General features: G+C 44.8%; 1 protein-coding gene across 3 annotated transcripts in view; it reads right to left on the reverse strand.

Moving 5' to 3' along the window:
• EPHX2 (epoxide hydrolase 2) overlaps window positions 1-18,717 on the reverse strand; it is a 47,841-nt gene extending 29,124 nt beyond the window's left edge. The window contains exons 1-4 of one of the 3 annotated variants that reach the window (XR_013764012.1): window positions 18,504-18,717; window positions 5,437-5,521; window positions 2,252-2,411; window positions 875-1,065 (exon numbers count right to left, since the gene is read on the reverse strand). Coding sequence is in view for 2 of the 3 variants with exons in the window: in XM_079141279.1 (XP_078997405.1) it covers window positions 875-1,065; window positions 2,252-2,411; window positions 5,437-5,521; window positions 18,504-18,604 (537 nt within the window). In the remaining variant the exon portion in view is untranslated. The remainder of the gene's footprint in view (window positions 1-874; window positions 1,066-2,251; window positions 2,412-5,436; window positions 5,522-18,503) is intronic. The other 2 variants (XM_079141279.1, XM_079141280.1) reach the window with 2 other exon arrangements.
• Window positions 18,718-27,496: the final 8,779 nt, after the last annotated feature.

Raw genomic sequence — 27,496 nt, forward strand, 5'->3', positions numbered from 1 at the left:
AGAGACAAATGCAAATGAGAATTTGATTTCTGATGAAGGAGTCGTGTCCACTCATGAGGAGGACCGAGGCAGGGCCTCGGTAACTGGGAGGTTAACCTGGAAGTGGATCCTCCCTTCACATCCTATCCAAGAATCGATTCTGAATGGGTCACAGATTTAAATTTTAAAAGAAAAAAAGGCTTTTGAAGTTGTAGGGGGGAAAGCGTGGGTGTGTTTGTTTCTGATCTTGGACCGGGACAGACAAGAGCGCTCAGCAGCTCCAAAGGTCATAAAGAGGAGGACATTCAGGGGCACATGTCCACTGGGAGTTGCTCCCTGCCAATTGCAGCTGTGGAAGAAGGGGTCCTGGGACTGAGCACTGCAAGGGTCCCCAGCGGTGGGGCCCAGGGTCTGTGGTGAGGTGGGATCAGCAAGAGAGGGTCTAAATTAAATTTTGGCAATCACCCCATGGAGGTGAGAGTAGGAAAACAGTGTTTTAGCACAGAAAATGTTGGAAGATAGTAGGAAAGACAGGTTCCAGGGCCCCGGGTGCCTGGAAAGAGACTGAGGCTGATAGGCCCTGTGGCCTTGGAAAGTCTCCCAGGGTCTCTGGCCTTCCCAGTAAACTCGGGAAGCTGATCTAACGGCTTTAGGTGACACCTGCTTAGACTCAAGTCCTGTAATAGATACAAAAAGGGCCAGGTGCCCACCTCTGGCAGAACTTTCTAGACTGAAGGACAGGTATAAGTCCTTTAGGAGAAGTCCTAGCCTGGGAGAAATAGACCTGGAATTGTCGTGCCAGGCCTAAATGTGCCTGACCTGTACACTTCTCGATTTCCCTCGGTTACGGTATCTCTGGCGCATGCTTTTTCCCTGGGAGGAAGTGTCTGCATACCTCGCTGGGCTTGGCCTTCAGGGTGTCCAGCACAAACTTGTAGATCTGAGGCTCAGGCTTGACCATCCCAATCTGACACGACTCCAGCTGGAAGTCAAAGTGTGGGTTCAGCTCGCACATGAGCTTGGCCAGGCTGTCCCTCGAGGAGCTGTCATCCAGCCAGCTGTTGGTGAGGATGCAGGTTGCAAGCCCTGAGCAGAGAGTTCCCGGTGAGCAGAGCGGCTGCAGGAACCGAAGCCCGACAAGTGTGAGCTGCGCAGAGCCGCAGGGCTGGGGGAGGTCCAGAGTCCCGTCCAGTCTCTGCTACTGCAGCGCTGCTTGACGGAAAACACCTGCCGTGGCCCTCGGAACGCCATACCCACGCCAAACCAGAGAAGCAGACAGAGGTAGCATCGCCCCCTGGCTCTGTCCACCCAGCAGGCTAGGGTGAGAACCGGGAAACGCTGGAGAGAGGACACAGGTGAGGCCCTTTCCATGGAATGTGAGCAGGAATCATGACCTGGGATGCTGCTATGGTTTGAAAGTGCCCCACAAAGAGCTTGTGCTGGAAATTCAAACCCCAACGCAAAAGGCTTGGGTGGAGGGTCTGACAAGCAGGGATCCCCCCGGGGGGCTGCCTCATGAATAGATGAGTGCCAATTATAAAATGTCTTAAGGCTGCAAATTAGATGTGTTGGTCTCTCCAGCCTGTATGCCCTCTTTTGCCCCTGCCTTCCACCATGGTATGATGTGGTATGAAAGCCCTAATAAAGTCCCTTGATCTTGGAGTCTCAGCCTCCAGAACTGTAAGAAATAAATCTTTCTTCTTTATAAATTACCCATTTTCAAGGATTCTATTACAGCAGCACAAGATGGACTGAGAGAGATCACAGCCACAATGCTTAAGTCTCCTGGTAAGAGAGCGGGACAATTTCAAATATGCCCAGGAACAGGAGCCAAACATTGGCACTAAATAAATACTGAAAGAGCGTGAACTTGTGTCTTAGATCATGTGACATAATCTAAACTTGGCTCACTTAGCGTGACTATTCTGACCCCAAGAGGCTGAGAAAATCATGTTGCTTAAAAGGCCTTGTTTTAAAATCTGGGACAAAGGCGGGGTCATCTCTAGTACCACCAGAAGGAGACAATTTGGCTCATAAGGCAGTCGCTGGTATAAACTGCTTTATCAGATGAAATTGTCACTTTTCTGGGTATTCTATGAGTGTGGTTTATTGAAATTTGCTAACACTTGCAATGGGACATGTTTTAAGAACCGTTTTCTGTCAAGGTTCAGAAGATCTGTGATCTCAAAACACACTTGGTCATTCGTGGACCTTACCTTGCCAAAGATTCTGGTATGGTCAGGCCAGAGAATGGCCAGTGCAAGACCCTTACCCTTCTTTCTGAGATCCAAAGCTGCCTGAAGCACGGGGCGGTTGATGTTTCTTGCTGATATCGCCTTGCAAAAGATTTGGTTTATAGAAAAATTCTCGGGGAGGCAGATTCCAGAGGCTTCCGAGCGTTTCCTGTAGTTTTCTTCCATGAGTGGCACCCACTGTAAAAGCAAATCCATGGGGACCGTCAGTGGGCGCACCCACACACAAAAGCTGCGTAGAACCTAATAAACACGAACAAGGCATCCCCGTGACCAAGCAGTTCCACTCCTGGGAACACGCCCACCGGGAATGTCAACATATAGTCCCCAAGAGACATGGGCAAAAATGTCCTCGCCGTACTATTCCTGAGTCCCACACTGGAAACTACCCCCAAGCCCTCTGGGAGTGGAACGGATGTGGGCACATTCACATGCCGCCGGCAGCATTATTCCTGGGAGCCCTGTCTCCTCTATTTGGGCTGCTTTAACAAAATAACAGAAGCTGAGTGGCTCGTAAACAACAAAAATTTGTTTCCACCATCCTGAACTTAGGGACGTCCGGGCTCGAGGCGCCAGCAGACGTGGCATCTGGTTAGGGCCCATCTGCCGTTCCATAGGTGGCACCCTCACCTTCCTCTCGCGGGGAGGGGTTGGCCAGCCTGGGATCCCCTTTCTAACAGTGCTCCTGCTCATGAGGGCTCTACGTCACGACCCGATCACTTCCTGAAGGCGTCACATCCTCAGGGTGTGGATGAGGATTTAACAAGTGAATGTTGGGGGTACAAGCATTCGGATGCTAGTGAGCCCCCACCAGGAAGCGGCATGAGTGTCACTGTTAGGGGCTGAATTATGTCCCCTTAGAATTCCCATGTTGAAGTCCCAGCTCCTGCGCCTTGGGATATGACTGTATTTGGACACAGGATGTGAGGAGGTGACTCAGGTAACAGGGGCCATGTATGGAGGTCATGGGGTTGGGTTCTGGTCCTCATAAGAAGAGAGCATACGCCGACGCTGCTGTGGTTAGAACAGGTAGCATTCCTTGGTCCCTAGGGTGGTGCTATGGGGAAGTGGTGAAATCCTTAAGAGGGAGCCGGTGGGAGGTCCTTAGGTCATAGGGGTGTGCCATTGTGTGACCCCGGTATCCCGACCTCTCTCTCCTGCTGCCTGGTTCATAGTGTAAGTGGTTTGCTCACCAGGCACTCTCGCCATGATGGGCTGTCCTTGACAGGTTCCCAAAGCTGTCCATCTGACCAGCCTGAAACCTCCAGAGCTGTGAGCTACCAAAAACCTCTTCTCTTTGTAAGTCAGTTGCCTCAGGTATTTTCTAGAGTAATGTAAAGCTAACATGGACTACATGTTTGTGCCCCTCCAAAACTTCTTATGTCACCACCAAAATCTCCAATGTGATGGTATTTGGGAAGTAATTAGGTCATGAGGGGGGCTCCCTCCCCAGACACCAAAACTGCCTCAATATTTAATTTTCCAGCCTCCAGAACACACATATACATACATGTATGTGTAGATGTATACACACACACACACACACACACAAACACACACAATTTTAGTACTGGGGATTGAACCCAGGGGCACTTCACCACCGAGCTACTTCCCCAGTCCTTTTTAATTTTTTATTTTGAGACAAGGTCTCACTAAGTTGTTGAGGCTGGCTTCCTCCTGCCTCAACCTCCTGAGTTGCTGGGATCACAGGTGTGCACCACTGTGCCCAACTCCATGGTATGTCTGTTACAGCACCTGACACAGCCTTAGCAGACTAACATACTCACTAAAGCATGATTTGTGGTATATGTACATTATCATAGCAACACTATTTGTAAGAGTCCCAAAATGAAAACTACCCAAATATCCACCAATAGCAGAATGGGTAAACAGATTGAGATATATTCACACAATGTAACACCCCACAGCAGGGAGAATAAAACGATCTGTAACTACATGCAGTGACATCTCAGAATCTCACATGTGCAGTGCTGAGCAAAAGATGCCAGTCACAGAGGAATTCCTCTGTTGGGGTTGCTGGGTGGGGTGCTGAGGTCATGGGTGAATTCATCCAGCTGTACTGGATTGCTTCTCTGTCTGCACAGTGTTCGTAAGTGAGAAGTCTCAAAATGGCATGTACTTCCAAGACTTTTGGACCTTCAGGACTCTTCATCATGGTATAATTTAGCTTTTCAGACTTCTTCCTCTAGCCAGGTGAGTTTCCTGGAAGCTATGTACTGACTAAGGGAAGTCATGAAAGAAGTTGGAACAGGATGTGGGGTTTTCACAGCTGTTAACTAGAAATTCACTCTAAAAGCCCTGTGTTCTGGAAAATGCACGACCTTTCCTTCTTGCCCTACCTTCCATCAATAATACTGAAGTTTGTTTTAACCAGTTGCCACCACGTGTGGATGAGTGTGTGTGTGTGTGTGTTTTAAGGTGACCACAGGACCCCCACATTAATACGACATTCATCTTCACAGAAAAGGCAGGCTTTTGCTTTGTATCACGAGGGTTCCAAAGTCTCTGAGCGAGTGATGGGGGCTGTGATTCATAGTCATTATGCACAACACAGAATTTTTTAATCTGGGTGCTCATAAGCAGATTCTCAATAGCGTGTCTTCTCAAAGCAGTAATTGAGAATACATGTGGCCTTAGATCCTGATTACTTTGTTAAAAAAAAATTGAGGTTGTAGTAACAAGAGTAAATACTGTTCATTGAGCACTTGCTACGGGCCAGTTACTGTGGTAAGCATTTCCACGTTTCATGACAACCCATGAAACCAGTAGTATCATCGTCCCATTTTGGCAAAACTGAGAGTTCGAGAGATCAAGTGACTTGTCATGGTCACGCAGTCTGTAGGGAAGTCCTATGATTCAAACTCTGGTCTCTGACTCCAAAGTTCACCCATTAGATAGGTATTGAATAAACAGTCCCAGTGGCCCTGTCCTAAAATAGTTACTCTGGCTGTAGAGTTCCCTGACATAGTTCTTCAAGGACTTAGGGATGTCCCTCTGGTTGGTCCAAAGAGACTATAGACCTGAACGACTCTTCAACATCTCCTGGCTTTCTGGTTGGTCTTGTGAGTGACAGGGCATTATGGTACCCTATGAAGATGTGGCCTTTTCCTCAGGATTTGATGGCCAGCTCCAGGCAGAAGGAGGCAGAGTGCGCCTACCCGAGAGTCCCGTGGTGTTTCCTCACCTGGGAAAACGTGATCTGTCCTCTCATGAGGCGGGCAGTGGGGCCATCCAGGCCTTCCTTCAGGAAAGGTTCATTCAGGAAGCCTCTGGGAGACACAGAAACACCACGGTCAGGAATGCTCTGCTGACCACCGTGCAGTGCGTGGGAGACAGACAGGTCGATGTTCAGAGCTCTCAGCAGTGGGAAGATCAGAGTTCAGTGGCCCTCTGTCCACACAGCGCCATCCAATATAAACCAAATGGTAAACATGCTCAGAAGGGCAGCGGCTTGTGGGGAGCCCTGCCCAGAGACCTGAACTGGTGGTCTGCGGCTTTACCGTTTAAGGGAGAGAAACAGAACTGAACGGGGGTCATGACTGTCCTCAGCTCATTTGCCTAAGGAAGTATCCCAAAGGACTAGTTCACATTCATTGAAACGAATGAAATATTTCTCTGGTTTTGATTATGTACATATAGTTTCTATTTTTTTTTTAATCTCATCATCTACATTTCAAAAAAGTTTTTGGTGAGGGCTGAATTCTAACTCCCTAAATTCCCGTGTTGAAGTCCTAACCCTGGTACCTCACAATGTGACTGGGTTTGGACACAGGGTCTTTAAAAGAGGTCATTAGGGTGGGTCCTAATCCAATATGACTGGGGGTCTTATAGGAAGAGGAAATTTGGACACAGATACACACAGATGCAGACCATGTGGGGCCACAAGGAGACGATGACCATCCACAACCAAGGGGAGAGGCCTCCGAAGAAACAGTCCTGAAGACCACGGGCTTCTCCCCTCCAGAGCTGCTCTCTTGTTAAAATCAACCCATCCGTCCTGTTGGTTACAGCAGGCCTGATCAAGGAACACCCCTGGCTCTCATCAGCTGCCATTGGTAAGCCAGCCACAACTATTTACCAACCCAGAGTAAGAGAACAAAGATGGCAACCTGGGAGTTTCATTTCTGATAATAGCCAAATACCTTTCGACAGATGAACCCTCTTGTAAGTAATCATGATAAACTCTGGACAAACAATAAAAAGATGTAGACCTACTTAATGCTGCTCAACTTTCCAGTATCAGCAATGGCTCTGCCACACCTTTGCCATCATTTTTAAAAAAGTTTTAATAAGCCAGAATTACAGATTATCAAAATTCTTGTTTTCAGAGTACAATTCAATGATTTTTAATAAATGTATGGACTTGTACAAACACCACCATATTCTTGTTCTAGAACATTCCTCATGCTCTTCAGCAGCTGCCCTCCAAGTTTAAGAAACAATGCACAATTCAATTCAATGATCTATTATGGAGCACCTAAGGTATACAAGGCATTGTGCTAACTGCTAGGATATAAAAATGGAAAAATATGGCTGTCTGCTTGGGGTGCTCACAAGAGACAAGGGAGGCGACATGTAAGGATAGATTTTTCACATTAACTCAACACGCCAGGGAGGCCAGACCTCTGTATATGGGGTCCCTTCAGTTTTCAACAAAGGAGCCACCAAAATTAAAAGTAAACAATTTTTCTTCAACAATGATGTTGGAGCAACTGGATATCCATATGGAGGAAAACATCTAATCTCCTACCTGATACCATATAAACAAAAATTAATCTGAAATGGATCATAGACCTATATAGAAACAAACACAATGCAGCTTTAGAAGAGGGTAGGATATGGTTTTTAGGTAAGAAAAGATTCCTTAAAAGGACACAAAACGTATTCATCATAATAGAAAAAAATTATAAATCAGATGTCATTAAAATAAAGGATTTCCATTCATCAACCACATCAAGAAAGTGAATGGGATGTTTGCAGCATGCGTACCTGACAAAGGACCAGGAATATGTAAAGAACTCCCAAACACCAAGGAGAGCAAACCAACTCAGGGAGAAATGGCAAACTGTGATGGACTGACAGATCTGGCACCATGAGAATGTTACAGGCCAGATCTAAGGGAAATGACTAAACAGACTCCATTTTGCTCCGAGACTCCATGTTATGTAGGAACTTCTCCCGTAGGAACACCCCGCCTCTGTGCTCATCATCAGTTACTTGGTGTGACGTGTTCAACAATATAAAATGACAATTCCTATGTAATGAAAAATTGCTCTCTTTGGATCTCTATTGCTTCTAACCAGTGTACCATATAGCAGTAATTGTGTGGTTGTTAGTAACCATTCTTTAGTTTGTACCTAGGTGACCCACTCCCGACTGCCCCGTCGATGATCTCATGATGTTAATGTGTAATTTTGAATCATAGCAACAGATGTTTATGATTAATGTAATTTTGGGTATAAGAACCCCTACAACCCTGTGGTCGGGGCTGTTCTCCCAAAATCCACTTTTTGGGGCATCATGTGAGACAGTCAGCCGGCTGGCTTATTAAAGACTCTCAAATTTGGACTTCTCAGTGGTGATCGGTCTGTTCTTAAGTTGCACCCCATAACATTTGGAGGCCCCAGCAAGATCCTCGCTGCCTGGTGGGCAACCACCGCTCACCACTGACCTGGGAACTCCTGCGGAGGGGAGAGGCCACAGCGTTGCTCCTAGGGAAGGCCTCTGGGAGACGTTCCTCAGCCCCAGGCTGCACGGTCTGTGGAGCCCCAGGACTGAACTAAATTCTCTGAGAGAGTCACCTGTTTCTGCACCCCTGGGGGACCGGTAAGTCTGTTTCTGGGGGATCTGCATCTGGGGACTCTGAGGAAGGCTGGACGCAGCATTACTTCCCGAGTCTGGGACTGGCAAGACGTTGCCCCAGCCCTCAGGTCAGGAATCAGGAGTGGTCCCTCATCAGTGTCTTCGGTGTCTTGTCTGTTCTGTGTTTGTTTGTCCTTTTCTGTTTCTTTGTTGCCCTTAAGTGTAAGCATGGGTCAGTCTCCCTCACGTCAGTCATGTGCTCCCCTCCAGTGCATGTTAACTGATTTCCAGGAATTCCAGAAGAGAGCCAGTGACTATGGAACCCCCTGTGATGTCTTGTCTCTCTCTAAATTCTGTGAGAGAGAATGACCAACGTTCGAGGTCAGATGGCCTCCTCAGGGGACCACCAAATTGTCTTTGGGCAGCCTGAACATCCTGATCTAATGTTTAATAGTCAAATTTTGGGGGAAAATGGTTAAAAAGGTTTATAACAATGTTCACTAAAGCTTACATTAAAATATAAACTGCTGCCAATAAGAACTTCCAACTATTGGAGCTGGTCCACCAAAATGCCAGGCTAAAATTTTGACAGCTGCTATCCAGGAGACCAGAAAAACTGGTTCAGAACAAGACCCCAACCTGAGGGGGCTCTCCCAGGAGACCAATGGAAACAGCTCCCTTGCTGTCTCTTCAGGAAACTCCTTCAGGGAGGGATAGGGAATAACCTTTGTCTATATTCTCTTAATTCCTTTTCATCTCCGATGAGAGGGACCACCTCAGGATGGAGACCAAAAAGACTTTAAAAATTCTATTTTTTTGAGTTCATAATTTTGATCTGGTTTGTGTAGGTTAATTTTTGATCAGACCTATTTTATCCAACTATAAAGTTTTCTTAATGCTCTGTTTCATTCAGAGGCCAGTTTACATGGGTTAATTCTCAACCTAATGGGTTTTAAAAAAATAAGCTATAAGGCCTTTGTCCATCTGCTTATTTTATGTATATGTACACTGGTGTATTGTCATGTCTACATATATTTGGTACCAAAATTAACATGTGAGCTCAGAAGCTAAAATTTGACAAAAAAATGGATCCAAATGCTTTTGATTCACATGATTTAAAAGGTTTTTAAATTGGGTAAACAAAAGTATGACTTTCAAGTTACTAACACAGTTTTGTTTCTAGGTGGTCAAAAATAAGAAAATGTTAATTTTATAAAATGTCTAATATCCATTGTGTGTAGATTTTTCTTCAAAAGGGAAGAAATGACTGATATGGTCCAATACACATCTATGATATCTTGCTTTTTAAAAAAATAACTAAATTAGATTTAACGTATATGGGATTGATCATGGATGTGTTTGTTAGTGACATCTGATTGGTTTAGAGAGTTACAATGCTATCTGTTAAATATAACATCAAGTACTCTTAACTCCCTAAATTCCACAGGGTAACATTCTTAAAACATTTTGGTGTTTTCATAAATTGGTAAATAAAAAGAGGGTTCAAAATTACTTTATGTTATCACTGAAACCATGGTTAGTAAAGTCTCAACAGGTATTATTCTATATAAAGGGTCCAAAAGTTTCAACTATATTTAAATAGAGTTCTATAAGTGACAAAGTATTTCATCTGATTAAAATGAAGTAATTTATCTAAATTCAGAAATTTACAAGGGTTGTTTCAGAGTATAAAAAAAGGGAATCAACAGATTAAAAAAATTAAAAGTTCTAGGTATAGAAATATATTAGTAAAAAATGCTTCTAGATTAAATTGTCTTTATGTGATGTGATAAAATAAAGCTGTAATACAGCTAAGTAAACAACAAGAGGGTCTAATTAAGAAGCTTAAAAAGGTGTAAATTAAAGATAAATTTTCAGAGGTTTACGTGTATATATAAGTAATACAGCAGTTAAAACTATTCAAGGTTTTTTCCTAAAGTCAAATATTAATGTACTAATATAAACCAAAGTTCAGTCTATATGCTAAAATGACCAATAATTCTTAAAACATTAATTTACTCTTAACATTGTGTCTGTTAAGTTTTATTCTCTAGAGCAACTAGTCTTAAAAATTGGGGGTTTGTACAACTCTGGTTAGATAGCAACTGTTAGAGTATTGTACTACATTACAAAGTCTAAATTTTTTTTAAAAGCTAAACATGGTTAATATAAAAACATCAATGTAATTATGATTCTATTACTCTTATTTATATATTAAATGTGTTCATTTGTCCAGGTATACAAGTCTTTAAAATGTTTAAAAAACATTTTATCAAGCTGGTGTTCTCCAATCTGAAGTTGCAATGGTAATTTTAAACTTATCAGAATAAGAACTTTTATTGGGGATTTATTTATATCACTTAGTGTTCAGTAACTGAACCTGAACCTTCTGCACTGGGATAAAAATGTAAATGTATTTCTAAAGATAATGAGAGGCTGATCTGTTTAAAGGTTAATATCATGAAACAGGAAAACATTTTGCCACTTTACTGCACAAAAGGAAAGTTAAAAGCTCTCTCAACTTTCTTTCATGTTTTAGGTGTCATATCATATTGTGTTAACTAACATTCATATAGACTTAAAAATAATATATGTAAACTTTATAAAATGATATTTAAAAAAAGATAAATATCAGTTTCAGAACTAGACCGCTTTATCTAAGATTTATGAAGAGCCCTGCCTTACCTGAGATAAGGCTCTGCCTCCCACATTACTACATGTTACAGTGATTCCAAAATAAGCCAGACTTCAGTTCACTTAAAGTTATATTCAAAAGATTGGTTTTTTTTGTTGTAAAATTACTGTGATCTCAAAGAGAGGATATAATATATAGCTCAGCCAAATTTAAGATAGCTATTACACAACTAAATATGTTTTTACTGTAGTTAATTCCATTTTGTATTTTTCTTATAAACTCTGTGACTGTTGACTGGTTAATGTTTTACAGAGGTACTGCTTAAGGAACAATCTGAATTAATTTGAGATAATAAGCCATCACCTATAGGACAGATAATATAAACCCAATTTAATAAAAGTCAGTAAATAACTATAAAGTCATAGACATTAAAGTTAAAGCCCAGTACTCTTACTGTATGACTGGTGAAACTGACTTTCTGCCTGTTTAAGATCAAGACTTATAGGTTGAGATTAAAATAAAGAGGTCAATATTTGGCTCTTGCCCTCAGAGTCAGCCTAAACCCAGGGAACAAGAGAACTTCTCTAAGGAGCTTTGCAACTCTGGGCCACATGACCTTCCGATCAGGGAGATTGATGAGACCACTAGAAGATAAGAAGTCAAAAGTGGACTTGCTGCAGAGGAGGGTCTTTGGGAAAGGGAGATATCCCTAATGCTTCCAAAGGAAGCCACCTCATCAAGGAGACCCTCCCAGGTGAATGGCACTAAAGGAGCTAAGAAGCTGCATTCAAGTTCCCCATAAGTGACCCCTATGCGAACTCAGTTGACTCTTGACAACAGATAGGAACAAGGCCAACTTGACCAGCTTGGTCTTAAACACCTAGCAAAACAGTTAAAACTAAAACACAGTCATTCCTGGACATTTTAAAAAACAAAACAATAGCTATTTTACTATAACTTAAGATGTACACTTGTGTTAGCCCCCAAAATAAGTAAAACTGGAGATAGCAAAAAATATTCTTAGACAAAAATGACTGATAACTATCAAAAGAAACTGCCAGAGTTGTAAGTTTTTAGTCAGTTTAAGGCCCACAGTTCTCCCTTACCTCCAATACAGGTAGGCTTAATCAATGTTTGCTAGTATGATTCTCTAGCCCTAAGTAACAAAAATAAAGGGATCTCTACTAAACAAAGAGGTCATACCAATAAAAAGATATTTTACAAAAATCAGATGACATTAGGTAACTTAACTACATGTTGTGTTTACATTCCTGATAACTCTGACAGATTTATAATTAAGGCCTTATCCTCTTCAGTCTTATTAGACTTTGTTAGGCCTTTTCATGTAAACAACGTCTCAGCTCTTCTACCTCCTGGTAAGAGATTATTCATTTCTATCTGCTTCATGATATTCATTGACATGTTCCAGATGCTATTTATTTTGTACTCATGGTTTTTTGTTTCTTTCATAGAACAAGACTTTTACCCCTAGAAAGATCCAATTTCTAAAAAGGAACTTTTTACTGCTTGCCCCACCCCACACTGCCCCCCTCAGCTGGAAGCAGCAAGAGCGGTCATTGCCCTTTTCCTTACAGCAGTAAAAAGTTCCTAAAATTAGAGGGGTAATAATAACAATTTTAAAAGACAGTCAATATAGATAGGTAAGTTGGGTTAAATCACAAAAATAAGGGCTAGTTTGGGTCCAGAAATGACCTCTGAGAGATTAAAACGTTAATGCTTCCAAAGCCCTTCCTCCACACTTTCCAAGAACCTGCTCCTGTTCTAACCTGTTGTTAAGTCTCTCCAACAGGTTCAACTTATGAGAGAACCGCCCAAGAGGCCACGGATTTCCAACACCCATTTCAGTCAGAAGACTACATCTATATCAAATGGTTCCAAAAAGGACTAGCACCCAGCTGAAATGGAGCAGACCTTATTCACAACATGGACGAATCACATCTAAGTTAAGACAACAGAAAAATGGACAGTCCTCAGAGACCCCAACCACCGTTTAAAGATAAGACTGAAAAAATGTTAATCATGTTTTGTCTCTTGCTTGGACTATGTCAGGAATAACTCCATGCTTGGCTCTTCAACTTTTCAAGATTATCAAATAGGATGAATTCTGTGTTACTGTTCACATCTTTCCTCAGGTGTACTATTATGATGGGGAGGGAAAAAGGGAATATATGGGACTCATGCATTGATCTAAATGAGTGGCCCCTATCTTAGTTCCCCTCCTAGTGGGAATAAACATAGCCAGCTCCTCATTATAGGAAACCAAAATTTCAAAACCTTAAGTAGACAAACAGATCTGAACTTAAGTGAATTTAAAAAAAAAAAAAAAAAAAAAAAAAAAAAAAAAAAAAAAAAACAACTCTGTAAGCCACTTTAAAATTCCCTTGATTCACCTGCTGAGGTAATTTTACAAAGCAAAAGAGGGTTAAATTTGCTGCTTTTAAAAATAAGGAAAATTATACATAACCTTAGGGGAGAACTATTGTTGTTGAACTCAGTTGTCATTCATGATAGTTTATCTCTGATTTAAATAAGGCTCAAAAAAGTGAGGAAAAGCTAAAAGCCTGAGAAAAATTGGTACCAAAATCTGTTCTCTTGGTCCTCCTGGTTAACTACTCTAATAACCGAGATGGCAGGACCTCTCATCCTAGTTATGTTGGGACTTTTAATCGGGCCATGCATGATAAACTGTTTAACTAAATAGTTAGAGATAAAATCCAATTTGTTAAACTAATGGTGTTGCATACTCACTACAATCACCTCTATATTAATGAATCAATGATTTGATTATGTAAAAAAAACCAGTGGGGAGTGTGATGGGCTGACAGAGCTGGCTCCATGAGAATGTTATAGGCCAGACTCTAAGGGAAATGACTAAACAGACTCCATTTTGCTCTGAGACTCCATGTTATGTAGGAAATAAGCTTCTCCCATCGGAACACCCCACCTCTGTGCCCATCATCAGATTCTTAGTGTGACGTGTTTAACAATATAAAATGACAATTCCTATGTAATGAAAAATTGCTCTCTTTGGATCTCTGTTGCTCCTAACAAGTGTACCATGTAGCAGTAATCGTGTGGTTGTTAGTAACCATTCTTTAGTTTGTACCTAGGTGACCCATTCCCCACTCCCCGCTCTGTCGATGATCTCATGATGTTAATGTGTAATTTTGAATCATAGCAACAGACACTTGTGATTAATGTAATTTTTGATATAAGAACCCCTACCACACTGTGGTTGGGACTGTTCTCCCAATAGCCATTTTTTGGGGCATTGTGTGAGACAGTCAGCCAGCAAGACTCTCAAATTTGGACTTCTCGGTGGTGATCGATCTGGTCTTAAGTTGTGCCCCATAATAGACGAAGACTTCTAGGGGATCTGACACAGGATGCTGTAAGATGTAAGCTAACAATATGTTAATTAAGATGCCCCTGAAAATCTTGAAAATACCTTAGTTACTCTTGATGTCTTCAGCCTTAAAGGGGACAAGAGAGGTTAGTAAATCTAGCAATAATCAAACCGTATTGTCAGTTTTTAGGCAAGTAGTCCTTAAGCAATTTAAATACCTATGTGCAGAGCTTAGCAGGAATCTGACCCAAAGTTTAAGGGGAAAAGGAGACAATATGAAAGCAGAGAGGCCAAACTTTTATCCTGTTAGTTATCCATTGGGCATCTGTAGGGCCAAGTGGAGAGTCAGTGCTTTGAGCAAAAGTGGCCTCTAAGTCCCTGTTACAAGATTGTACAGTAGATAGATATCCTTCAAAGATTTTTCAAAACTTTCATAGTACGAACCCAAGAAATATAAATCATCAGACTAAAAAAATCTGAGAAAATCTTGGAGATGGGAAAATCTTGGAGGTAGATGGGAACACGCTAATTTGAAAAAAGAAAAAGGAGAGTCCCAACTTGGGATGACTTCCTTGTTGTTCTTCTCCACCAAACCCCAGGGGAAGCTCAGACTCAGAGTTGGCCAACGCCACATGTAGGAAGTGGGCTGGGGTTTCAGGGTAGACTAATGAGGGGCTCTGTTTGCCAAGGCTGAGGCAGCCTCTCCCTCCACCGCCTCATTTGTTCACAACAAATATTTATTGAGCACCTTCTATGTGACAGGCACCGCTGTAGGCAGCATGTAATCACTTCCGGGAGGCTAGTTTGGGATTCCTCTCAGCACAGGTGCCTCCGTCTTCTGTGTCCCTCTGAATCCTTTTCATAAGACGAATTTATTTACAAATTAGTTATGAAATCAAAACTCATTTTTCAAATTAAAAAAGGGAAGATGTTTCAGGAGCACGTGAAAGGCAACTGAAAATCTGGGCACTGTCCTGCAGATCCTGGAGGTATTCGATAAATACTTAGGGAAACAGCACCCAAGATGCACCATAAGTCCTACTTGCCAAATGCTCTTTCGATTTTTGCATAACTGTATTAAGAGTGAGATCTCTTATCTCGCTCACTCAAAGATCATTTAATGAACTATTTAGTAGGAATTTTTAAAAGAAATTTGACAACTTAACCATCCCTACTCTTTAGTCTAATGGTGCCCAGCAGACCCTCCACAATGATGCCATCTGAGCAGTTATTCAGTTAAGCACAAACAACTTCCTACAGCCTGGGTGTGGTGGCACATGCCTGCCATCCCAGTGACTTGGGAGGCTGAGGCAGGAGGATGGCAAGTTGGAGGCCAGCCTGGGCAACTCAGCCAGACCCTGTCTCAAAATCAAAATAAAGTTCTGAGATATAGCTTAGTGGTTATGCCCTCTGCTACAGGGTTCAATCCCAGTACCACCACCACTACCACAAAACTGCCTACAGGCCATATGAATCTTAGGAAACCACACTGGTCCCTTTACAACATGTCAGTCAGCTTTGGCTGCCAAGGAAAACATCATTTCCAGCACCTAACCCTGGAGGACACTGGTCCAGATGGCCACAAACAAGGGTGGAGCTTTGCTCCCTCCATCTGCTGCATGATGCTAGAGGACCCTGCTCCTAGTCATCCCACAACCTCTTACTTCCGGAGTTCATGGCAGCCTGGGACTGGGACCCTGTCTTCAGCAGCTACTTATGGGTGTCCAGGACCTTCATGGGCTCCTTACCTTGAGCCTCGGCACCAGGCTCACAGGCTCCCTCTTGTCCACTGGGCCCTTCATCCTCCCTGCCCATGACCCCATGTCCCCACAGACTCTTGTTCTCTCCAATTCCAATCTTACCCAGCTGTCCATCATTCCATACTGTTCCACCTCCCAGCTCCCAAACCTTCAGATGGTACTGTGAGCCTCAGCCTCTTGCCTCTTACCAATTTACCTGATGCAGCGCCCTGACAATTGTTTGCCATGAATTAGAGCTCCAATTATTTTATTTCCTCTCCAGCCCATCTTGGAAACCCTCCAGGACTCCCCACCGGCCACTCAAGTAGAGGCATGTTCGTCCGCTGACTTCCAGGCTGCACGGTGATGAGGGTCCCACCACTTCCCCAGGCACTCCTCTCCAGTTAGGCTGGAGCACACGGTGTCCCCCCGCAGATTTCAGGGCTTCCACCTCCTGGACTGGGCACCTGCTGTTCCCCTCATCTTGGAGGGCCTCCATCACACTCCCTGTCAACCTCCCGTCAATCTGCCTCCTGCACTGAAGCCTCTCCTGATTCCACTGATCGGACCTACTCCTCCCTGCTTCAAACCACTTAGAACTTTGTACCTCTTACGACACTGTTTCCTCTTGAACTCTTGAGTAGTTGAGCACAGTCTGGGTTATCATGCCAGAGGGTAAGCAAGCTGAAAGTGTCTAGTGCAAGGTGGCCACTTCTTGTTCACCTTCTGAATTAATACCTTCATGGTTGGTTCACAAATCTCATAGGCTAATTAGGTCAAGGTCATGCACTCTGACCTCCTGAGTTCAGCTAGTTTTGTTGCCACCTGTTCTATGGCAGCTGGGAACAATCCTTACCATGTTCACAAAGGGAGTGTATCAGCCCAACACCAAAAAAATACCAGCATATGTTAATTCATTGCTTTGCATATGCATGCATTTTTGTAATTAAATAAATGTATCGAGAATTTAGCTGCCCATCAACTTTATAGGTCATCTAACCGAATTTCATAAAAATTTATAGGAGAAGGTATTGTCTTATTTTATCAGCCAGATGACTAAAATTATAATAGGTTGAACAGGCTACCCAAAAGGAAATGTCAAAATTGACATATAAACCTGGGTATGACTCCAGTGACCAGTGCTCTTCTAAATAGTCCCACCTGGACCCCTATGTCTTCTATACTCAAAAGCTATGTTCACTTGCACATCACTGAGGTCACAAGCACAAGCAAACCTCACAGCTTATTTGCTTGGTGTACTTTTAAAAAATCAAATGTATATGTCAAAAAGAAGTGAAATAAGGATTTCTCATTTGTTAGAAAGGACTTCTTAGAAATGAATTCATTATTCCTTCCTCAGTTTCTCCTTCCAGCAAATAATTTGCATTGGGCAAGCATGGCTCAGAGGTGGCTTTCCATTTTCAAATATGGTTCTCTGTCAGATCCTAATTCTTTCAAGTACGATTAGTCTGATGAGGACTTTGTAGCCAGCTTATTTTTGTTTTTCAGCTATTGACACTTACGCACCCTGATCTGTCCCACAATGATGTCAACCAAGGGAAGTGCAAAGTCATAATGAACCAGAGGAAAGAATCCCAGATAGGAGCAGGGGCAGAAAAATTGGCTCCAGTTCTGCCTATGATTAACCACTGTGCAATCTGAAGCAAATTAATCCCTTACTAAGCCTGTTTCCACATCTGTAAAAGTGGGGTTACTCTAGACTCTGGGTATCTTTTGGCCTGGCATGCTTGCAGATACTAGCCTTTTATGATTTATATAGTATAAAGGTTAAATAGCCCTGTTGGCCTTATTAGCATAACAACTCTAGAATCCTTAGATGGGACAGAACTCCAGAATGCAAAGCTTCCACTCTTCTGCTCTGCTCCTTCCTCTGGTCAGTCATTTAGAATTTGCTGTTGTTTTTCTTCCTTAGTTCTTGCCTACCTACCTACCTACCTATCTTTCTTTTTTAAAGTTTTTAAAAATAAATATGCTTCTCTCCAGTAGGAGTAACACATTTGTAAATTTAAGTGCTGGAAAATACAAAAATGTAAAAAAAAAAAAAAAAAATCATTCATGATCCCACCCGGAGGTTAATAATGCCGGGGATATTTTGGTATATTTCTTCCAGACATTTTTCTACATGCAGCTTTTCCCCCACAGTTGAAATCATGTTACATAAATAGTTTCACAATCTGGTGGGTTTGGATTTTCACATATTATAGCAAGACATTTTCTGCTGTCAGTGAAACTCATCCCGAGCATGGCATTCATTGGTGGATGCTTCCTGGTTTTCCAGTTCCCAGCGAGCAGGTCGTGGGTTATTTTGCCATAGTTTGCTGTTATAAGCACACTTGTCGCACACGCCTTAGGACAACTTTCTTCTCTCACGTTTTAAAGACCGTTCCAACAGTTAAGCCGGCAGCAGTTAGTTCAGTGAGTAATTCCTCTCTCTTTTGGAAGCTTTCAAAATAAGGGGCAATTCTTGAGTCTTTGGCAAGGTTTAATTACTTAGGATTTAGAAAGACAAAGGACCCACTTTCGCACCCTAGTATTTTAGAGCCAGGTAATTATTTTAGCCTTTCGCTGGGTCCACGCCCTAAAGCAATCTGAAACCGAGGCTGCAAATCCAGAAAGGCACTCCTCGGCAGGGGGTCCTGCTCCCGCCTTACCGGCCAGGGGAGGGCAGCGGCGCAGGGTCCCCTTACCTGGGCAGCGCCAGGGCCTCCTCGGCGCGGCTAAGGGCGCCCGTGGCCGAGGGCAGAGCCAGCACTCCATCAAAGCCGAACACGACCGCACGCAGCGCCATGGCGGCCTGGGCTGTAACCTCGCAGAGACAAAGCGCTAAGGCCTGGACACAGGACTGGGGTCACCCGCCACCGGACCTCCCAGCTCCAGCCCCGCCTGGCCCGGGGTCCGGCCCCGCCCACGCCCCGCCTCTGCCCCGGCTCTGCCCCGCCCCTCTCCGGTCCGGGCCCGCCTTTGCCCCGCCCCGCCCCGCCCCGCCCCTGCCCGGTCTTGCCCCGCCCACTCCCCGCCCTCCGCTCCGGCTCCGCCCAGGTCGCCTCTGGCCTGGGACTCTGCCCAAGAGCTATTCCAGGCCTTAGCAGCCTCTCTGGTTCTATCTCCGTCCCTTCCCAGCGCCAGGCCCTTGCCCTAAAATCTCGCCTCTGGAGATTCCGCCTAATGAAAGCTCTCCTCTTCTTCCCTCCTCATGTTGAAAGCGAACTTTCCAGACTTTCACCACTTCAGGCAGTCCTTGGGGGAGACTCACCTGAGAAGGGGTTGGGGACATCAGGAGAGGGTGTATACAGGCCCTTGCGGGAGATTGACAGAGTGAATGTGTGTGTGTGTGTGTGTGTGTGTGTGTGTGTGTGTGTGTGTGTGTGTGTGTGTGTACACGTGTCCAAACACTCTCATTCGATATTTGGATCCTGGTTAGTATATTCAGTAAATGCATGACTTTTACTGAAGTCTTTTCTTGATCTGGTAGGTATGCTTCCAGATACCTCACTATCCTGACTACCTCTGGAGGCAAGCTCTGCTCATGTGTTTCTAGAATAAGATGTGTTGCTCCAGTTATGCCAACAGAGACTACTTCAACTCCAGTCTCTTGAGGCTTAGAAGGCAAAAAACTGGCCTATTTCCCCTTTGCACATTCTGCTTGAAATAATGCTGCCTAAGAAATGGGCAAGGTTTGTTTTTAATCACTAATTTCCACACCGTCGGCTCATTTATGTTTCAAGAAGCACTGAACCTTCATGGGTGGGGCATCTGCACTGTGCAGGGGTTGTTGGAGTTCTCTTTTGAAATACAGCTCTGCAGATTAAAGCCAGGCTTGGTGTTCTTTCCTCACTTCCCAAGGCTGAGGACACAGAAGATGGAGACCTCACTTTCAAATGTGTCATCCAAATTAATCAAAGATATCTTCCACGAAAACTACCAGACTGTCAGAGGCCTTACTAAAATCAAGAGTTCTACAGCAGTCTTGGGGTCTGACAATCACCAATCAGATTAACAAAAGAAATGGGCTTACCTTTGGTTGGTTGGTGCTTAGCTGTGTGAATGCTTCCTTGTCCTGCTGCATAACCTTTTCTAGATTCCTTCCTGGGACACTTATTGGAGTTTTTCTGAGAGTCACATCTAAGAAGCAAAAAGTTATCAACAGTGTCAATTGTTGCAAGAAGAACTGAAAAAAAAAACTTTAATTTTGGATTTGGTGACACTGGGTGATCTACTTCAGAGTACTGTCAGAGGAGTTTTGGAGGTAAGAGGTAGATTAACCAGGGCTTGAAGACTGAAAGAGAGACAAAGAAGGGAATATAGTATTCTTTCAAGAAGCTGGTAATCTCAAAGGTGAATTTGAGTTTTCTAGAAAAAGAAAGCAAATTGCAGCCTGACCCATATAGTATACAACCTCTTGAATTCAACTCTCAAAATTAAGACTTTCCCCTGGGCTCCAGATTTGCATATCCAACTTCATATTTCACATTTCTTGAATGTCTAGTAGCCACCTCCCGTGCACCACGACTACACAGAACTCTTGCCGCATTCCCTTCTTGCTCATCTGCTCCCCCAGGAAATCTCCCACCTTACTAAGCAGCTCCCCGTTGACTCAATTTCTCTGTCCAAAGAACCTGGAATTCTTCCTGATCCCTGGCCCTCCACGGAGCCTTGTATTCAGTGGGGCAAAGGGAGTAGCTTCTAGTTCAGAGGTGTTTTCTTTCTTAAAGGCCCAGCTTGGAGCCAACTACTACATTTCTTTCAAAGACTTTGTGGTACTCTGTACCATACTTAACTCTCTTCTTCTCTTTCTGTGTGGGAAACAGCTGCAGGAATTTCTCTTGCCCGTATTCTAATTTTGACTAGTAGAGTATTATTTGTGAATACCTGAATTTGTCTGTAAAAGTGGCAAAGTGAAGATGCAAAACACGTCTACAGAACTGGACTTCATAAATCTTCCTTTTGAAAAGAAAAATAAGAAACTCTATTTCAAATGAGGATCGTCTTTGGTTGAGAGAAAGCTGCAGTGCTATCACATGGACCTTCTGTTTATTCGGGGGCGTTAACTGGCTGCTCTGGTCTGGAATGTTTTACAATGCCTTGTGAGTTGCAGGAATGAATTGCTTAGGCATAGTTTAAAGGTCTCCACTGAACTTCACTGTGCTCTGCCCTTCTGGTGAGTCTCCTCCCAGTGTGTTCTGCTGCCCAAGGTGCTGGAGATAAGGGCTCACTCAACCGGGTTATGGGAACTGCATATCTTTTTGAAATGCAAATCCTAACTACCATGTCTTTTAATTGAATTTTATGAAATGTGTTTTAGGTGACAGCATGAAATCATAAAAATGGCTAGTCATGAACATTTATAAATGACACCTGGTGTCAATCATTAATTCCTCAGGAACTTACATGGAACTCACCAGTCTCCTTGAGCTCCCTAGGTTTTGTTGGGGATTTCCTACCACCCCTACCTCCTTCAAAGCCTTGGTTTCCCAGCCCTACTTTAAAGCTCTGTTTAAATCTTAAGGGTAGCAGGAGGAGTTTACACTGCCGCTTGCCCCTGCCCGCACATATCTGAATCAAGCTCAAATTCAAGTTGCCTCGCACAGTTTTCTAGCACTACCTTCCCCTGAAGTTTTGTCTTTGTTTAGTGCAATCAGTGAATTTCTTTAATTCATTCAACAAATATGTATAAGGCACCTGCTATGTGCTGTGAACTGTTCTAGGACTTGGGATTCATCAGCAAGTATAAGGGACAGAAATGGGGCCACTGAAGAGCTTTCATTTTAGGGCTATGATCTATTCAAATAGTGACAAGTTGCTTTAGGGGGAATGAGAGGAATGAGACTGGGGATATCTGTGGGGGCCACTTGTCATTTTTTTGTTTGTCTTTTTTTCTAGCTACCCAACATCCATAGCTTCCTTCTACTTCCTTCTATGTATAGAAAATTCGAGCCGGTAGTGAACATCCGTCATTGAGGGGTGCACAACACCCGTCAAAAAGCTTCTTCTAACTCAAACATTTTGAGTTTGCCTCGAGCACTGCATTTCCCAGGCTCCCTCCATGCTGGCCACGTGGCATGGGTTCTGCCAGTTGGGTGCGCTGGCCTGGTGGGAAGGGGCAAGCCAAGGTGCAGCTGTGGGCACTGGAACTAGTGCCCAGCTTTTCTAGGGAGGCTGAGATGGAACTTCAGTCTGGTCCGGAGTGGACTTGGTGCCCAGTGGGTGGCACAGGGATGGCTTTGTTAAAATGGCAAGATGGCAGCTCTGATTTCATTGTGTGTTCTTGCTCTAGAGTGTCACATCCTCCCTAAAGTTCTGTGAGTTATTGGTGTCCTTAATAATTCGTTCTGCTTATGTGACTAAAAGGAAGTTCTGTGCTGTAAACAAAAACACTATAAGACCAATCCACCCTAGATTCAAACCCATGAATCGTGGCAGAAGAAAGAGCCCTCTGATGTTAGAATTCAAAAATGCCACCTGCCTGTTTCCCCAGCCTGCCTCAAATCTAGGACCACGGCCTGTGAGCTAGGTGCCCCAGGCCACATGTACCAGCCCAGACTTGATGCAGGCTTGTGAGTCCAGCAGGAGCTCAGGGACTGCAGTCACTGGCAGGTGTGGCACAGGCCCCGCGGCCTTCAGCAGTCAGCTGCAGCAGAGGCATCCTCTGGGGCCTGGTCCTGCGTTATGATTTTGGTGGTGGCCTTGCTCTTGTCTGTTTTCCAGTCTTGGTTCTCCAAGCTCCTAAGAGTCCTCGCTGATAGCCTGTCATCAGCCAGAGTAGGCACTTACGCTTCTACCCAACTCCCAGATCCTTTCTACTGTGCTTTCTGGAACTCTCTGGAATCCCAGGCTCATCAGCAGCAAAATCCACTGTTTCCTCAACCTCACCTCTTCCTTTCTCACTTTACCTGGCGTCTGGCCCTCCCTGGTGTCATCTCAAGGGCTCTGCTGTTTTCTCCCCTCCTTCCCCATGCCACTGGGCAGGGGCTGTGCAGATGACCTCATTGCTGCTCCCAGATCCCCCTGAAGACCCACGACATCAGTGTCGCATCACCAGCTGTACCACTCCCAGCCCACCAGTTCTGCTTCTCCTCTCTCCTAACCTCCCAGAAGACTAGGTTCCTCTCTCTCCTCAAGTCTCCAATACTTTCTCCCCTGTCCTTATTCTGAGCCAGTGTCTACTGCTCACTGTTCCATGGAGAAAATTGGAACATTCTGGAAACTTCCACCAACTCTCAGGGCCTCGTTGACCCACATACATGCACCTGTGCCTGTTTCCTTGTCACCTTTCCTCCTCCCACAATGACCAGCCACCTCTGACAGCGGCTTCTATCTAGGGACCTGTCTTCCTCTGAGGCATTAGATTTGGCACTCTCACGCGCTGAGGATAATTCCCCACCTCCCACCCCATCCTTTACCTCTGCTACAGGGTTATTTTATTTGCAAACTCAACAGTCTGCCAGGTGGAGGCTGTAACAGCCCCCCCACCCCATGCCTGTGCCAGAAATTGCAAGAAAACTCTGTCTCATTCTCCTGCAATGTCCCTCTGATGCTCTTGACTAAGAAAGTTTAATTTTGAAGGAGAAATGCTTAAAGAAATACATTGAAGGTACACTTGGAGAGAAAGGGCAAAAAACCGACAACTGCCCAGACGGCTAAAAACCATGCTCTAATTTTGATCCTGTGATTTGCCCCATTATTGCTTAGGTCTAACTCTTAGCACTGGCTAGGGAGAAATGAGGCTCTAAGAACTGGTATTGACCGTGATCAATGCCATGGAACCTCCCTTGACAATGGCAGCTGTTTGCTTCTCTGATTGATGAGCTTGTTTCCGACTTTCCAAAACTCCTGCAACAACTTGCCTGAAAGTTCTACTGTGACCAGGCAGGCCACACTTCTTCATGTCCCAACCCACCACACCTCCCTGCCTCTTTATCTGAACTACAGCCAGATCCCCATAGGCCTTAGCAGGCAGTGGCAGGGGAAAACCTGGGAGGAGACACAGAACGCACCCCAGTCTTCAAGATCTTCAAGTCTTTGCTCATGGAGTGTGGAGTCTGGGGAGGGTGTGTCCACGTGAATCCTGGAGGTACTGGACCAAGGACAGGAAGTCATAGTAAGGTTTGAGTGACTGATGGGGGTACGTTTTCTAGAGGTTTGGGGTTAGACCACAGCCTTGAACAGTGGGGGCGGTGCTCACCGTTCACCCAATTGGTAGTCCATGCCAAGTGAGGGCGCCATACCAGAAACCAGTACAGTGCAGTGGAAGACTCGGAATGGGAATATTGGAATGGATTCTCTGCTGTACCACCTGCTTGCCTTGCTCCTAATATGAAAGGACTCGTGAGATACTTCCTTCCCGAGATGTGCCTTGGTGAGGGAAGACCATCATCTTGATGGTGAGGACAGGAAAAGTGACCTGGCACTTGGTGGCAAGATTCCAGCTAAGGAAATACACTGGTTTGGATAAGTGTCCTCTAAACACCCATGTGTAAGACTTGGCCACCAGCCTGTGGTGCTTGGGAGGTGGGACCTAGTGGAAGGAGGTTAGATCATTGAGGGTACGCCCTTGAAAGGGATTCTGTAAGCCCAGTTCTCCGCTCTCTCTCTTCCCCAGGCTACCATGAAGTGAGCAGCTTCCTTTACCACGTGCGTCCACCATGTTGTGCCACCGCCTCACCTCAGGCCCCGAGCAACTAAGCCAACTTGTCACAGACTGAAACCTCTGAAATGTGAGCCCAAACAAACCTTTCCTCCTATGAGCTGTTTTTTTTTTTTTTTTTTTTTTTTTCACAGTAACAGAAGGCCGACTCACACAGGAAACTTCCTGTGCATGGCCCATGTTCTTCATCTGTCTGCTGAAGGAAGGACTGCAAGGAAGCTCTGCAGATCCCCCTGCTGCACAACACAGAAAATAAAACCAGTGCCACGTTTGGGGGGAACATAGGGGGAACCACACTGAGGACTGCAGCAGTGGGGAGTGTTCATTTTGATTACCCCCAAACACCGCCTAAGATGGGTGGTCGTGTGCAGTGTCAGTGGGTCACTGCAAATTTCACTAAGTGACTCCAACTACAGAGTCTATTCCTGTGGCCATTGCCTGATGTCCATCTTCTGGGCAGCAGTCACAAATCCTGAACCCAGAGTTTCCAATTATTCACTGACTGGCAAGTTGATGATATTAATCCCTGGGCTTTCATTAACCCTTGCTGTGATGGAAGGGGGTTGGCTTTTCTAGAATAGATGCTTCTTCTGGAGAAGGGTGGGCAGGAACACGCCAAAAGCCAGCTCTGGCCTAATGACCTATTGCTACACGAGGACTGTGCATACCCAGAGTTTTTCCTTACTTGGTTCATTTATTTTACTTCCTGCCCACTCCATTACTTTATAAGCAGCATGTCTTTGATGAACTTTGTAACTTATTCAATAGAAAACAGAATTTCAAGATGATGTTGTGTTGGGACTACAGCAAGAACCGGTGTCTGCAGAGAGGCTGGTCTTAGAGCTGGACAGAGGAACTGGAGAGACCTTGGGCTGCATCCTGTCGGCGTTTGGAGGAGCACTTATGTTGGAGTGATGTCTGTGCTCTGTGTTTTCTTAGATTCTGTCTTTATCTGCTCAGCGTCCACTTCCCACAGGGCTACACCAATGAACAAAGTTACATCTCTCCTGCAACCCCACTTTCAGGGGTTCAGCAACCAAGAGCCCCAAGAGAGACTCTCAGCCTTGTTTTTTCCTTTGTTCCTCCCGTCTGCTGGCTGACTCTGGGGCTTGTGGCCCTGCATGGTATGCCTAGGGATCTGTGAGTATAAACTCTTTCCTTGATAGCAATGATTTCCACGTCCTCATGTCTCACCACATTTCATTAAAAAAAATTCTCGGTACAACTTTTACAACAATTAGGTGTAAACATATTGTTTTTCAAAGTATGATTATGGAAGGCTGAGTGTGCAGCCAAAGCACTAGATTTGGGGGCTTCTTGGCATTAATGGTTTTAAAAGGTATTTTGGGACCATCCAAGGCCCGCGTGAAGGTGACCCGGCATGCCTTCCACCTAGAAGCCCCAGACCCCAGATTCTTGCTTCCCCAGCCTCCTCTGGGTCACATGGTTAATCAAATGTGTCTGTCCTGACCTTTGCATAGGGAGCTAGTGACACGAGGAATCAGGAATTAATCAGAATTAATTGTGGCAGCATTGGCAGCAGTAGGAACGGCCGGTTCCCAGGTTCAGCAGGGACGGCAGTCCCAGGGATGTCGCTCGGTTTTGTGTTCAGCTCTGCGGCAGCCGTGAGGCCGCCATGCTGGAGAGGGGCCTGCCCTGGGCTGCGGGTGGAGCCCATGCGTCCCTTGTTCTCACCTGTTCTGCAGACAGCTCCTCTAGCTTCCCAAGGGCTGCTGTGAGCTCGCCACTGCCCTTTAACAAACTCATGTTCTGCTTAGCTTAATCGATAGGCTTTTATTGCTTGCAACCAAGAATCCTGATTGATGCGATCTGTGATACTCTTCCCTCCCTTCTTCTTGTCTTCCCTCCCTCCTTCTGTTTTCCTTTCTCCAGAAAAAGAAGGTACACATCCAACTTCTTGTGTGTGTGTGTAAATTTGGTGAAGTAGTAACAATTGTTAACTATGGATAGTGAGACTACAAGTGTTTTATGATTATTCTGTGTTTATGTCTTTTAATTTTCTCAAAGATGATACTAGCAATCATATACAAAACAAAAGAACTGTATGCTCCCCTATGTGTGTATATGTATGGGCTGCGTTCAGTTCCACTGATGTAAGCACTTTACAGGGTTTATGCCAACTCAGAACAAGCCTATGAAGTAGCAACCATTGTCCCCATCCTCCTTTTACCTATAAGGAAACTGAGGCACAGAAAGCTTGGACCCGCCCAAGACCCCACAGTTATTTAGGGGCAGAACTAGAAGCCCAACCCCAGCCGTCCGCGCGTGTGCAGGGCCTTCGCTTTTAACAAAGTCAGGACACTGAGATCCCAAGTAGCATGGGGAACAGAACTCTGAGCTTTTAGAGCAGGAAATAAGCTTGTTTCAGTGCCACGAGGAGGGAATGGCCTGCCAGGAGGGAGAGGCACAGTTACGAGAATGCCTGAGACTGCTTAATAAGAATCAAGGTCACAGGCACCAGGTGTGATACTAGACAAAGAGAGGTCAGTTTATGGACTGAGGGACAACGACCTCACTTCTCTAGACAATAGAAGGCAAGGTCACCTGGAGAGGGGCCGAGGTGGGGATAAGCAAGCAGCCAGGCCAGGCTGCAGCATGAGAGTGCTGGTGGTCCCCAGGTCACTGGTTCTGGGGAGGGGTCATCCAGAGCGGAGGGAAGTAGGTAAGTGTAGACTGGGTGGCTCGGGGCTCTGTTCTCGCTCCTATTTTACCAAAAGCTCTAGTGCTGTGAGACAGACAAGACCTGGGCAGACTCACAGACTCACCTGGAGTGAGCTCAGGAAGCGCAGGTGGTGGCCCTAGAGCAGAGGGTCCCTCAGCAGGGAGCAAGACATCACAGACACAGCAGAGCTGCCTCTGCCCCCACTGGACACAGGCTGAACAGTCACAGGCTCCTCCTCCTCCCCTCCAGAGAGGGTGTGAGTGTGTGTGTGTGTGTGTGTGTGTGAGAGAGAGAGAGAGAGAGAGAGAGAGAGAGAGGGGAGATGCACAGGGAGGATTGCACCCCGTGGGTCC

The sequence above is a fragment of the Sciurus vulgaris genome (assembly GCF_902686455.1).
Source record: "Sciurus vulgaris genome assembly, chromosome: 5".
NCBI lineage: Eukaryota > Metazoa > Chordata > Mammalia > Rodentia > Sciuridae > Sciurus > Sciurus vulgaris.